Source organism: Dendrobates tinctorius, unplaced genomic scaffold (assembly GCF_039654945.1).
Source record: "Dendrobates tinctorius isolate UK_male_01 unplaced genomic scaffold, ASM3965494v1 ptg000156l, whole genome shotgun sequence".
Lineage (NCBI taxonomy): Eukaryota > Metazoa > Chordata > Amphibia > Anura > Dendrobatidae > Dendrobates > Dendrobates tinctorius.
The window spans coordinates 8,554,974-8,570,274 of NW_027361823.1; the positions used below are offsets into that span (position 1 = coordinate 8,554,974).

Below are 15,301 nucleotides of genomic sequence, written 5' to 3' on the forward strand. Positions count from 1 at the left end.
ATCGGTGAAATCAATTAAATTGAGTTGGCAGCAACGCCCGTGACTGAACACAAAATTAAGCACACCCCTATGACTAAACGAGCAGGTACGATATAACTATATAAAGTGCGTTTTGGACATCACTACAGCGCTGTTTGTAATGAAAAAATAGTGTTTGATCTACAACAAAACAGGTTAGATGCTTGAAATGACGTGACAGGTTCCCTTTAAAGAAGCACACCCATCAAAGTTTTTATACTCTTAATATATTGCAGCCATCATATTATATTGCACTGTGTACTTAAAATTGCTCATTTTGCCTTCTCACCCAGAAAATTCTTCTCTTTTCTCTGCTCTGTGTAGACACAGGAACTCTGTTGTCCTTGCAGAAATCATTCCGCTCTTCAACTCCTTGCCCAGCTCCTCCCCATCTGTCACCCCTTCTTTGAGATATCATATAATGATATCATTTAGTTGTGTGTCACATAAGGATTCTCTTAGTACTTTTGCTTCCCCCTGACCCCGCACCTTTCATGCATAAATACCTTGTTTATATCGGTTCAGATGTATGTAAACTGCCACGGTCCGGTCCGCTGGGCGGGGCTTATTCAACTGCTCCCCCCCTCCCTGTCTTGTTCTACACAAGAAGAAATGCGTAGAGCAAGACAGGGAGGGGGGAGGAGCAGGTGAATAAGCCCCGGACAGCGGCAGTTTACATACATCTGAACAGATATAAACAAGGTATTTATGCATGAAAGGTGCGGGGTCAGGGGGAAGCAAAAGTACTAAGGGAATCCTTATGTGACACACAATTGAATGATATCATTATACTAGTATGATATCTCAAAAAAGGGGTGACAGATTCCCTTTAAACAGACTGCCTTCTCTAACTGGTGCTTGCTGTTCCACTGTCCTTGGAACAGTGTTTCTCTTTTTTTTTTTTTTTTTTTTTTAAAGCCAACTGGGCATATACCACAGAATTTCTGTGTAGGACTTTGCGTATACTCCTGCATGATGCTGTTAAATCAAAACACAGCCGTATCATAGAGGGGGGGGGAAAGCAGAAACACAGAGACCAGGACATCTCACTGCAGCCTGGCTTAGCCTGTTTTCAAGAGAACTTCATAGTCGATGTTTTCCTTTCTGCTTTTGGGTCCCTGGAGAGCAAACACTGCCTGGGTGTCAGAGCATAAAAGAAAACCAATAACACAGGGCATCGCCTATAAAAATTGGATCTGTTGTTGCTAATTTCCAGCGTTACTGCTCTCCTGTGTTTGGGTGCTCCAATAGCAAGCAGTGACTCCGGAGTTCTCAGTGGTCATGCGAGTCAAATCTTGTCTCTGGAGAATACGCAGGCTGCAGCTGAGACCTCTCTCTGAGCATTTTTGCTTTTTTTTTTTTTCCCTTCTATGATGCAGCTGTGTTTTTTGATTGGACAGCAGCATAGAGCAGAATAAGCAAAATTTCAGAGTTCTCCTGTGGTATACTTCCACTTCTACACCCATTTTGTTGATATGAAAATCTGCCTATTGAGCACTCTTTATTGCCAAAGGGCATGACTTTTGGAATGGAATGAAATGAAAAAAAAAAAAATAGTCCAGAATCAGCACGAATTGCAGGACATATTCTGTTTTAAATCTTTTAAAAAATCAAGTGAAGGTTATCGTGTCTCAGTATTGCTCGTCATATTTACGTACTAGAAAAGGTTTGTTGTATTTCTACCACAAAGGACCATTTTACTGCAATCTGTTCAACTGAAAACTGTTCAGCTGACTATAAGAGAACATAATCCTGTGCTACAGTCTGCTATGGCATATGCAGGTCATGGTGTGGGTCATATATTTCACAACCCTCTATTTAGGGACATGTTCTTCAAATGGGTCTACCCTAGTGTTTTGCAATTGGAAAGGCTCTTAATTGTGTGGTGCAGTGACCGCTGTGACAGCTAGGGGGTGCTGTATGGGTCATGCACACAGGCATATCCATTGTGGTAATGGATATAGGATGGTAAATGACCGTTATGTATCCCAGGGTGGGTGGGCCGGGATGGAAGCTTGAACGAGTGTTGATCAGCAGAGGTACTGCTGAGGTTTTTGTTGTAATGTATCAGGGAGAGCTTTCAGGTGGCTGGTGAGATGGGTGGGACCAGTCACCTACAAACCCACCCAGGGGTGTGTGTCTAAAAACGCCCATAGTAAGCCTGTATATGTGTGTATGCATGGGTGTCTGATATAGGACCTGCAATGAGGACATAGCCATGTGATCTGGTGGGCGTGGCTACGGACCATATAAGGTGACAAGGGTAGGTCACATGAGTGAGTGCCTGGATCTGATTGGTCCGTGTGGGAAGGTCCCGGAAGGCTGCCGTGCTGGAAGGTGGGCTACCTTCCTGAAGCGCACATGTGGACGCCGCTGACCGTGTGTGGCCTGTGTGTGTAATAGCCTGTGAGTACTGGACAGACCCCAGGAGGAAAGGGACGTCAGGACTGAGAAGCAGCTAAGAGGTAACCCAGTCAGGGGGAATTAAATGAGACTTTAGAGCCTGTTTGCTGGACAAAGCACAGCCTGTGAATACAGGGTTAAGAGAGTAGAGCTCCTTTATGAACTTTCATTTGGTCTGGTGTAAGACAGTTACCGTTTTCTTCATGCTGCCATGGTTTATACAATAAACCGTATGGACTGTGTTATATGAAAAACCTGTGCCGGACCTGGTTTATCTGCAGCCAAGCGAGTGTTCCTCAATACACTCAGTGAGCGCTACCTTACAATTGATTCGGGGTTTTTTTTTTCTTTAATCCCCATAAATCTGCACATATTTGACTCTGCTTTTACATTCTGCACTACCTGATTTATTTCAGTGTGGCTTCATATGTATTTCTTACTTTCTAGGACCAAAGCCTGTGGTGCTCTTGCAACATGGTCTACTTGCAGATGGAAGCAACTGGGTCACTAATCTGGCGAATAATAGTTTGGGCTTCATCCTGGCAGATGCAGGATATGATGTGTGGATGGGAAACAGTCGGGGAAATACCTGGTCTCGGAAACACAAGACTCTCACTCCTGATAAGGAAGAATTTTGGGCATTTAGGTAAATGTGAGCAATAACCATGAGCAATGCACCATTGTATAGAAAATAAAAAGCATCTATTTCTACCTTAGTTTATAGTTTACAATCTACGATAACGTAAAACATTTTCTCTTAAAGGACAATAAAGGTTAACCGTAAAAACACAAATCAAACTATGTCCTTTAGATAATGGTGAACTGTGTAAAATGAAAACCTAAAATATTCCACATTTTTTTTTCCCCTCTAAAGATAGTTATTCAATAAATTAAATGTATCCCAAAGTCATGTCATTATGAAATATTTGATTAAATACCTGACCAATATACAATACATAAAATTGGCTCTGTGAACTGTATCTCACTCCTGTTTTCATGTTAGTGCTCCTGGTAGATGCATTATCCACGTTTGTCACAAACTCCATAGAGTACAGCACCCGGCTATTTCCAGCAGTCCCATAGACAATGAATGGAGTCGATGTTGAGTACTACATTCTAGAATGGGCTCTGCCGAGCTCTGTTCCACATCAGCAGAGCCCTGCTTTTCTATGTGGAATTCACATGCGTTTTCCCGTAAAACAAACGTTTTTAGCTTTCAGATTGTTTGCGCTTTTCCAGGCGATTTGAAACATTGCTTGGAAAAGTGATTGACAGGTTGGTCACACTTGTCAAGCATAGTGCTTGACAAGTGTGAGCAACTTTTTACTATTGCCTATGTAGCATCAATAGTAAAAGATAGAATGTTAAAAATAATAAAAAAAATAGAGATATACTTACCCTCCGTCGGCCCCCGGAATCCTCCCGGCCCTCATGGCGCTGCCGGCAACTTCCGTTGCCAGGGAAGCATTGCGCGACTGAGCGAAACCGCTACGTCATCAGAGGTCATTCGCGCAATGCGTCCCTGGGATCGGATGTTGCCGGTAGCGCCATGAGGGCCGGGAGGATTCCGCGAGCCGACGGAGGGTAAGTATATCTCTATTTTTTATTTTTAACAGGAATATGGTACCCAGGGCCTGGAGGAGAGTCTCCTCTCCTCCAGACCCTGGGTACCATCCGAACATGAAACGCTCACTTCACACATGGTGAGCATAGCCACATGCATAAAGTGAGCGTTTCAGTGCAATCCTATGGTGGTTGGAATCGCCGCGATTCCGCAGAAATAATGGACATGCTGCGGATTTTATCGCTATGCGATTTCGCAGCAGAAAAATCTGCAGCATGGGCACAGCAACTGCGGATTCCCATAGGAATGCATGGGGATGCGTTTTATTAGCGGTTTTTAAGCTTTTCCGCTGCGGCAAAAACGCGTCTGAAGCGCATAAAAAACGCAACTTGGGCACACAGCCTCAAGGTTGCTTACCAGTAGCTTGCTACTATCAGAAAGGTCTTCATGGGAATGAGCTGGAAGTGCGTATATAGGGAAGAAGGCGGCAACATTACTGTAAGCACTAAATGGCTACGGTAAATACTATTTTATTATGGGCTATATTTTTTTAAAATGCTGCAAATGATGTGCAGACATTGAGCCAGTTAAGTGAGAGATTTCAGCTCCGAAGCCTGCAGGCTTTTAAATGCAGGTAGAACACTTAATGTATTTGATGTGATGTTGAGTATGAACATACACTGTAAATGAACAACTAATATGTTTATTAGGCTAGTTTCACACTAGCGTTTTTGAGCGCAGCGACGGCCTGCGCACGGCCGCCACTAAGCCCCGCCCCCTGCCGCGCCTCCGCCGGTAGCTCCGCCTACCGGTGCATGACGCTGCATGCGCCCTGCGACCCCTATCTTTATCACTGGGGGCGCAGGCCGTGCGCAGTATGCGTTTGGCGGCGCATGCGTCCTTTTGACGGTGCGCCGACCTGCGCCAAACGCAACCTGCTGCAGTTTGGTTGCGCCGGCGCACCGTCAAAAAGGCGCATGCGCCGCCAAACGCATACTGCACACTGCCTACGCCCCCAGTGATAAAGATAGGGGACGCAGGGCGCATGCAGCGTCATGCGCCGGTAGGCGGAGCTACCGGCGGAGGCGTGGCAGGGGCGGGGCCTAGCGGCGGCCGTGCGCAGGCCGTCGCTGCGCTCAAAAACGCTAGTGTGAAACTAGCCTTAACCTTTTCAATTCTGAAGGTTTTAACATAAATTTGTTCTTTCTTCTAGCTATGACGAGATGGCTAAGCTTGATCTTCCTGCAGTCATAAACTTTATATTACAAAAAACTGGGCAGGAGCAAATCTATTACATTGGACATTCGCAGGGAACCACTATAGGTATGAAATAACCGTCACTATATAAACCAGCTCTGGTGCATGTAATAAACTAATTCCAGTCATAACCTCCGTTTCTGTAGGCTTACTAAATATATCGCTCCATGACATGGCAAAGTGTTTAATCTGCAGCATTATAGGATGGACATGGTGTTGGAAATGTTTCTAAATCCTAGTTTCTTGAACAAGGCCATCGTACACTTAATTGACTTTATCATCATCAGGACTGGTCTTTCTTTGGTCTTTTCAGCAACCAGTCCCATTCCAGGAGCCATAGCTTTTCTTTTGTATGAGGGCTTGCGTTTTGGCCTGGTCCGCAGTTGTATTTGTCAGGGAATGATTCACGTTACGTGGCTGCTCTTGTGGAGGAAAAGTCTTTGGCCAATAGTGGATAAGGTGGTTTTTACGTCAACGCATTTTGACGCTGTACCGGCGTCTTTTTCAAGTGAAAAAGGCAAAGTACCAGTTTCACTGTTTTAGCATAAGTATGTTCTAGCCTCCACCCCAGAGTACTAGTGGTGTGGAGCTTTACTAACCGACACGTCTCATAGACTAGAGCGGTGGGACATTAAATCTAAGGATAAGTGTTTTTAAAGTAATCATGAAATATAATTCTCCCGACTCTGTTCGTCCGCAGTATTTTTGTATAAACCTGAAATAATTGAAGAAATCTTGAAGAAATCCTGCTTAGAGCCAAGGGGTTAATTTCCCTCTGATTAGTTTCATCTCCGTCAGCACTTCGGAGGCATGACTTACATATAATTTATATTACTACATATCAGGTGCAGCCGGGAGGTTTCTGCTGCAGCCGGCACTGTCGCAGCCACACACAGGACAGTAGGAGGGGGACATGGCTGAATCCCTGGGTCACAGAGTTTTATATAGAATATATAATATTCTTCATTTTTCCATCACGGTGTCGGAGTTATTATTTTGGACTAATTGTTTGTTTTTTTTCTGTTTTTGTTTTTTTAATGTGTTTTGTATTCTAGGATTTATTGCATTTTCAAGTTTGCCCCAACTGGCAAAAAAAGTGAAAATGTTTTTTGGGCTGGCTCCTGTGGCTACTATCAAATTCTCCAGCAGTCCATTGGCAAAATTGGGTGTTTTTCCCGAGTTTGTAATCAAGGTATGGCTAACCAAGTGTTCAGTATAATTGTGTATTTCAGGACGTTCAATTGGCCAGAAGGATTTGGAGGTAAGATTTTAATTGAGAAATCTGATATTGGAGCGTTCTAGGAGACAAATGATCAACTGATGACCTTCGTAGCTTGTGGTTTTGGTAGTTGCTTTTCTTCTGGGACCTACAGAGCATTTTGAGTATGGGGGGGTCTATCTTTGGAAGACCACGAGAGTTCCTAAAACTGCAGAGCTTACAGGCACACAGCCACCATGTAATTCCCAGTGGTGGGAGCCAGGGACCCCTGCATATTCTGTGGATATAGCAGAGATTTCCAAACTGTGATTATGTCACAAACCAAATCTATACCTTTTTGTTTGATCATATTCATTGTAATTAGAGGACCTTATACTTCTTTCTTTATATTTAGGACCTTTTTGGAAAAAAGGAATTTTTACCCCAGACAGAACTCATTAAATGGCTCGCCACTCACTTCTGCACCCATCAAGTGATTGAACAAATATGTGGCAATATCTTTTTTGTTCTTTGTGGATTTAATGAGAAGAACCTCAACATGGTAAGCTTCACAACCGGGTTTCATTTCACCTAATCGTTACGGCTGCTTTACAGAATTCTTCATGGTATATACTGTATTATGGCAGAATGTTCACGACAGAGGTTCGCCTGCACATCAGAAGACTGGCGGATGCAGAACTTGGATTGCGATATTGAGCAGCAGGATTCTGTCCAGATTTTGTAATTCATTGCAAGGTAGCAGAGGTTGTGCCCTGTTCATCCCACAGCTCTGAGCCTCCATGTGCCAGGCAGCAGCTGTAGATAAGTAATACTGCTAGCCCTATACAGCTGCGGGTATGATCCCATGAGCATTTGGGGCTGATGGCCTGGGCCAGTACCATTAGGTAAACTCTTGTGCAGGTAAAATAATGCCCCATGTTAACCCTTTAGCGCCAGAGCTTGTTTTTGCTTTCGTGACCGGGCCAATTTTTTTCAATTCTGACCAATGTCATTTTAAGAGGTAATAACTCTGAAACGCTTCAACGGATCCTGGTGATTCTGACAATGTTTTCTCATGACATATTGTACTTCATGACGTGGTAAAATTTCTTTGATATGACTTGTATTTATATGTTAAAAAAAATGGAAATTTGGCGAAAATTTTAAATATTTTGCAATTTTCAAACTTTTAATTTTTATGCCCTTGTTACGGTTGTGCTGTGATGGTAAAGGATGCTAAAACAACCGGGAAGTGGACCCTCTGGGTCACGGCTCCAGAGCCCATGTGGACGAGCGGACCAGGTGGAGCCACCCCCTATACAGGGAGTGTTAGGGGCAGGCCCACAGGGGATAGAACAGTGACAGCCGGAGCCAAAGGGGCGACTGGGGTGGAGCGCCTGGGCTATAGCAGGACTGGGAGTTACTGAGACCACGGAGCGAGAGAGACGTAGAGACCAGGTGGACCAGGAGATGGCGGAGGCTGGAGGCTGCAAGAGAGAGATATGTAGTAACAGCGCGGACAGTACCTTCAGAACGGACAGACAAGGAGCCCCACAGACGAGATACAGAGAGGCTACCAGGGATGGTGGTACGGAGGGAGACACAGGAGCTGTACCAGAGACTAAGACACAGAGCTGGAAGAGACCAGTACACGAAAGCTGCCAGAGGTAACGCAGACAGAGGACAATGTAGCTGAGAGGGGCCTGCAGAAAAAGTGAACGCTGGCCGAGAGGACAGCGTCACCGCACCGGATAATCAGGCGTCTTACCAGGAAAGTCTCCGAGAAGAAATAGACGGTGGGCGCCGCCATGTTGGAGGCGGGGCCAACCACGTCACAGATCCCAGGAGTCAGAGCGCCGGGTGGACGCAGGTGCACAGAGCCGACGCCGGGGACAGCGAACATCAGGAGCGCGCCGTGGTAAGTAACGGTGCCGGCGGGGGAGCGTGACAGCCCTTTAAATGAGAGAGTCATATCGCACAAAATAGTTAATAAATAACATTTCCAACATGTCTACTTTACATCTGCACAATTTTGGAAACAAAATTTTTTTTGTTAGGAAGTTATAAGGGTTAAATTTGACCAGTGATTTCTCATTTTTACAACAAAATTTACAAAACCATTTGTTTTAGTGACCACCTCACATTTGAAGTGAGTTTGGGGGGTCAATATGACAGAAAATACCCAAAAGAGACACCATTCTAAAAACTGCACTCCTCAAGGTACTCCAAACCACGTTCAAGAAGTTTATTAATCCTTCAGGTGCTCCACATGCATGGAATGTGGAAAGAAAAAACAAAATTTAACTTTTTTTTAACAAACATTTTACTTCAGAACCAGTTTTTTTTTTTTTTTTTTTTCACAAGTGTAAAAAGAGAAAATGAACCACAACATTTTTTGTGCAATTTTTCCCGAATGCGCCGATACCCCATATGTTGGGGGTACACTGTTTGGGCACATGGCAGAGCTCTGAAAGGAAGGAGCGTCGTTTGATTTTTTTTCAATGCAGAATTGACAGGAATTGAGATTGGACGCCATGTCGCATTTGGAGAGCCCCTGATGTACCTAAACAGTGGAAACCCACACAATTTACACCATTTTGGAAACTAGACCACTCAAGGACCTTATCTAGTTGTGCAGTGAGCACTTTGAACCCCCAAGTGCTTCACAGAAGTTATAACGTAGAGCCATGAAAATGAAAAAACATTTTTTCCACAAAAATGATCTTTCTTTATCGCTTCATTGGGGGACACAGGTAACCATGGGTGTATGCTGCTGTCGCTAGGAGGCTGACACTATGCAAATAAAGTAAAAACTGGCTCCTCCGTAGCATACACTCACCGACAGGCAGGAAGTAACTCAGTTTAAGTTTAGTGTCTGTAGGAGGCGGACCTGGATCTAACCCCGGATCCGCAGTGTTTTTTCTTTCACAGGTTTCTGTGTGAATTTATTAATCTTTTTCGCTTTGTTTTTCAGATACAGCTTGTCGGGTAACAGGGTGCAGATTTCTCACCCTGTTTTCCCACATTTAAGCGACCGAGAGAGCAGTGTGGTATCATCCACATCGCCCACTCTCGGACCCGCTGACAGGACTTTGTCCCCTATCCCACTCTGGGGTGTATCAGGGTGACTCTCGGTGGCCAGTCCTTGCCTTATGCCCTCCTCACCCCTCTCCTCGGAAAGGGCTGAGAGGAAGACGGTGGTCACCGGTGGTGGCCTTCCCCCTTCTGGTAAGGGGTTGTCGCCGTCTTCTGCACCATCCGGAGATGGTGCGGGAAGGAGGATCTTCATTCCCAGGACCCTCTCACTTCCGAGGGCTCCTGATGCGATCCTCATCTATCATCTATCAAGAGGAGCCAGATTCAAGCAGGTGGTAAGCCAGCGGGCCCCTCCCCCCCCCCCCCCCCCCCCCCCCGCAGCAGCTTTCCCCGTGCAGCAGCTCCTCCGTTTACCGGTGTATAGGTCCCCGCTGTAGATAGGCCACTTTCCTCCCGGCTCCACCTCAGTTCAATTTTCACGCCTTTTTTCTCACTGCGCGTGGCCCCGGCACTTTGCAGGCTTTCTTCTCCCCTTCGGCCATTTTACATCATGAGCACGCCCCCCCCCCCCCCGTCTCCTATCAGCCGCCCTCATCGACCAGATACGCCCCCCGCTTGGCGTGTTTATTTTGTCCTAGCCATCTCCTATGCTGGACACGGCCCCTCCGGCGTGCCATATTATCTCGCCTTTCCCACCGCCGGGCACGCCCCCTATCTGCGCGTCACCCCCCCGGCGCCAGCGCCAGCGATTGGGTCATTTACGGTTCGCATCACGCCTCCTCTGCATGTCGACCTGTCAGGCCTCAGCTTTCATCCTTCGCGTTCTTTCCTGCCCGATGGAGGTGGTGCCGAGTCAGATAATCCTGGCTAGGTTCAGGACACGCCTCCCAGCACAGCTCCGGCCGGATCACGCCCACCGCTCCGCAGCGGGACGTTGTACCTGTCTCTCCCTGGCTCCCCCGGACCGGTCACTACTGGCGCCCCCCGCCGTGTCAGCCATTAGGAGGGACATTTTTCCTTGTTTTTCGCCAGCCGGCACATTAACCTGAGACGGCGCGGCTTATCTGGTTCCTTCTGCTAATTGAGCCCCTGGCTTTGGCCCTTCTCTCCCGGTCTCCACGTAACCACGCCCTCTTACCGGCCTCAGGCCAGTCAGTGACCCTCGGCCAATCAGTGCGCGCCCTGCGTATTACCAGGCCAGTCAGCGTGTGCCTTGGGCTTAGCCACACCCCCTCCCGATGGCCGCGTTTATTTGACTAATCAGTGGGTGTGCCTCTCTAGCCCTCTCCCTGTCACCTGGGACACGACCCCAGTATAGCGTTTCAATGCCTGCAACTTTGTGATCATGCACTATCTGTAGATTTGTGCACCGTCTGTCACCATCTGCCCCAGGGCTTTAAGGGCACAGCAGGCGGTGTGTCTCTGTCTATAACAGCAGACGAAGATTCGTGCACCCCAGCGGGCTCAGTAGGTACCCTTCTCTATCCCGTACCGGATCTGGGAGACACTGCAGCCTTAGCAGTGACCGTGCCATCTCTAGTTTCAGGTAGGACCAGCCCAGGCTGGTTGTCTTTTCTACCTGATAGGGGCTTATCTATCCCCGGCAGTAGTCTTCATTTCTCCCTTTGACACCATCTGACTGCACCATAAAAGCAGAGGCCCTCTGACTAGTCTGCGTTATTTATGCCCGTACTGCAGCTCTTCCACCGTGTCTGCCCTAATGCCCGGGACAGGAGCACTCCCCTCCCTCCGGAGTGGGCTGCTGCCATGTCTCAGTCGATATCCGACCTGACAGAAGTTTCATAGTCCACGACCCAGGTCCTGGAGCGTCTGTTGCATCAGTCTACTGCCACCAGTGCTCCGAACACCTTTCATGGTGATTCGCACGCACCTGTCCGCAATGGTCACAAGGACATATCTGGTACGGAACAAGGGAAGCGAGACCAGGTCCCTCGGCATCTGCCTGGGAGGACAGCTCTCCCTCCGGAGTGGCCTGTTGCCATGTCCCAGCCGGTCTCCAGCCGGACAGAAGATTCAATTTCTGAGATGAATGCACTCCCCTCCCTCCGGAGTGGGCTGTTGCCATGTCTGTCGGTCTCAGACCTGACTAGAAATTTCACAGTCCCTGGTACAGGTCCTGGACTGTATGCCGCTTCTGTCTGCCGCCACCAGTGCTCCGAACACCTCCCATAGTGATTATCATGCACACGACCTCCACAAGGACAGATCAGGAAAAGATCTAGGAAGCGGACTCTGTCTAGCTCCTCATAAAGTTCACCGGGCCCCTCTGCGGCATCCAGAATGCCCCTCTCTACCCATTCACCCTCCTCAGAGGCGGACATTGGGTCGGATGTAGCTTTTCAGTCAGAGTCTGACTCGGTTGTGGATCAGACTTTTGAGCCGCAGGACATGATAGATAACTTTATTTCGGCTATCGTTCAAAATCTCGAAATATAAACGGAGCAGGTGGCTGCTCAGGACCATCTCTGTTTCATTCAGATGGGTGAAATGTCCCTCCAGCATTTTCTCTCAAAGAGTTTGAGGCTACCACCTCTAGACACTGGGAACATCCCGGCAGACGCTTCCCAGGAAGAAAACGTCTGGACACTCTATACCCTTTTATAATGATCTTTATTTTTTTATGTGACGCTGACATATTCCGCAGCGCTTTACAGTTTGCCCACATTGCAGACCTTGTCAGCATATGTATGAACATAAAAAATCAACAGCATCCGATCCGGGTAAAGAAAAAAAAAAAAAAAATTCAGAAGTTTCCTTATTCTGCCATCAATACGTTTCGACCATAGCGTGGTCTTTTTCAGGTACCCGGATTGGATGCTTGTCAGCTTATGGTCCGATCCCCCTAAGGTGGATCCGCCCTTTTTCCACGCTTAACCTCTCAAACAGTATCGTCCAGTCTTGATGCGGCGTCTCTCAAGGACGCTACGGGCAGACAGATTGTGGCTTAACTGTATCTGCTTTACAGGCGTCATGCACTTCTCTCTGACCTAATTTCACCTCCACTTGAGTGCTGAAAGCCATATTGGCCTGGACCAAGATACTTCGCCAGGGCATTACGGCGTCTCCGACAGAGGAGCCAGCAGATCTAGCACTGGCCTGCCATTCCAGGAATCCAGACTCTTTGGGATCGAGCTGGTCCAGATCACTTCCGACACCACCAAAGGTAAAAGCACCTCTCTGCCTTTCCTGTGACGGTTCTTTCCAGCACGACCGTTCTCCTGCACAAGGGGAAAGAAAGAAACCTTTCTTCAAGCTATTCCTCACTGGAGGCCTAGGACCCATCTTTCTAAGTCCTCCAGATCCCCCTATCACAGATCCTCCTCTAATGACATGGTGGAAGGCAGGTTTCTTCTTTTCATGGAGACTTGGTTGTCGGCGGTCGACAACGCCTGGGTCAGGGAGATCGTTACACCCGGCTACAAGATGGGTTTTTTTTCTTGCCCCCCAGAAAGCCGTTTTCCCCTCCCGCCAATTCAACCCTGTCATGGTTTTCCCAAGCAGTCTCATCCCTGCCTAAGCTCACGTGTCATTGTACCCGTTCCTTGGCATGAAAGTTTTTTTCTGGGTTCTGCTCGAACCTCTTCATCTTAGACCTTGAGCAGTTGAATTGCCATCTTCGAATTTGCCTCTTCAGAACGGAGTCGGTGATCCCCTCCATAGAGCAGGGGTATTAACTTTGCTGTGTAGACATTCAGGATGCTTACCTGCACGTTCCTGTTTGTGTACAGCATCGGCGGTTCCTTCGGTTTCCGATACAGGAGCACCTTTACCAGTTCACAGCACTCCAGTTCAGCCTGGAGTCCGATACCAGGGTCTTCACGAAGGTCATGGCGGCGGTCATGGGAAATGTGCCTTATGCCCAGTTTCACACCAGCCCTCTTCAGTTGGCCCTCCGGTCTACCTGGGACAAGAGAATTATTTCCCTGGATCGGCCAGTGCTTTTACCTTTCAATGTGAAGCAGTCCTTCTTTTGGTGGACACTATCCGTCTCTGCCCTGCGCAGGAGGTCATTTCTCCCGCTCCGTTGGCAGATCTTCAACATCAATGCCAGTCTTCAGGGTTGGGGAGCAGTCTTCCTCAATCTCGCAGTGCAGGGTCGCTGAAACGTTCAGGAGACCCTCCTCCCCATCAATCTCTTGGAGATCAGGGCAATTCTCCTTCCCCCTCCTCCGCTGGCAGTCTCTCCTCGCAGGCAAGCCAGTCCTCACTCAGTCGGACTATAACACAGATTAAGGCGAGTAGTCTCTCACCTCCGCCGTCTTCGGTAAAATTTGTCGGGGGTGGGGCATTCCGGATACCCACCTAATGACTTCTCCAACGAACCAAAAGGTTACCTGGTACGTTACCAGGTCCCAGGATCCGATGGCTGTCGGTTGCGACGCACTTGCGAGTCCGTGGTCTCAGTTTTCTGATGCCTTTTCTGTCCCAGCTTCTTCCTTTAATCACAAGAGTCAAAAAAAAAAAAAAATCAGTCATAACGGCTTCCAGTAGTCCTGACAACTACAAGCTGATAAGTCAGACCTGGTACCTGGAGCTGGCGTACATGCTCATGGGCGCCTCCTGCGGCTTTCCAGACCGTCCGGATATTCTTCCGCAAAGCCCCTCTTCCGCCACAGTTCACTGTTGTTTAAGTTAACGCCATGGCCTTTGAGGCCTACTTCTGAGAGGGACTGTGGTGTTTTTTCCCATCAGGTCATGATGTCCATGCTTTGGGCAAGAAAACCTGCATCCTCAAGTTTATGCAATAGTTACTGGAAGATCTGATTCAGGTGGCGTAAGTACAACTATTTGGTTCCATTTACTCTTGTTGGTAGCCAATAAGGCTATCAGAGGAGTTTGAGTTGGCAGCATTATCCTGCCGTCCTCCGTTCCCTTTCTTTCCACATTAGTGCAGACATTGTCCTTTCTTCTCTAAGTTCCTCTTGCCCCTTTCCGGTCCATATTCTGGATAACTCCTGAGGCAGTTTCTCGCTAGTCCTCGGCTTTAGAGGTTGCAGAGCCACGACCTAGTCCTCTTCACACATTCTTGCAAGTTTTACGAAGCTTATACTCATGTCTTGTCCAACACAGGCCTAGGAAGGAAAGGTGCTCAGTCGGCGGTTACACATCGGCCGGCCTCAGTCCTTTTTTTTTTTTTTCTCTGCATTCTTTCTGTTCCCAGCCTTGGAGTCTGCTTTAGGACGTCCCGTGGTTACCTGTGTCCCCCAATAAAGCGATAAAGAAGGATTTTTGGTACTCACCGTAAAATCTCTTTCTTGGAGCCTTCATTGGGGAGCACAGCACCCTCCCTATTTGTACTGATTTTGGGCCTACGTGCCTCGGTCGTTGAGCCGGTACATATGTGGAGTTTGTTGGTTGCTTCTCTTACTCCTTTAACACTTAACTGAGGTACTTCCTGCCTGTCGGTGAGTGTATGCTACGGAGGAGGAGCCAGTTTTTACTTTATTTGCATAGTGTCAGCCTCCTAGCGACAGCAGCATACACCCATGGTTACCTGTGTTCCCCAGTGAAGGCTCCAAGAAAGATTTTACGGTGAGTACCAAAAATCCTTCTTTTCGCCCCATAATTTTTATTTTCCCAAGGTTAACAGGAGAAATTAGACCAAAGTTGTTGTGCAATTTGTCCTGAGTACGCCGATACCCCATATGTGGGGGTAAACCACTGTTTGGGCACCTGGCAGAGCTCTGAAAGGAAGGCGCGCCATTTGACTTTTTCTTTTTTTTTTCAGTAAATATATTTATTAAAATTTTAAACAGTAAGAACAGTAGAAACAACCATTACAGTGTCCAGAGCTATACATTACA

General features: G+C 47.5%; 1 protein-coding gene across 2 annotated transcripts in view; it reads left to right on the forward strand.

Annotated features, from left to right (window-relative positions):
• Nucleotides 1–15,301, forward strand: part of LOC141051312 (lysosomal acid lipase/cholesteryl ester hydrolase-like) — a 50,889-nt gene that overhangs the window by 19,629 nt on the left and 15,959 nt on the right. For both annotated transcript variants that reach the window (XM_073548207.1, XM_073548208.1), the window contains 4 exons: nucleotides 2,869–3,067; nucleotides 5,199–5,308; nucleotides 6,298–6,434; nucleotides 6,856–7,002. In XM_073548207.1, the coding sequence (XP_073404308.1) occupies nucleotides 2,869–3,067; nucleotides 5,199–5,308; nucleotides 6,298–6,434; nucleotides 6,856–7,002 (593 nt within the window). The remainder of the gene's footprint in view (nucleotides 1–2,868; nucleotides 3,068–5,198; nucleotides 5,309–6,297; nucleotides 6,435–6,855; nucleotides 7,003–15,301) is intronic.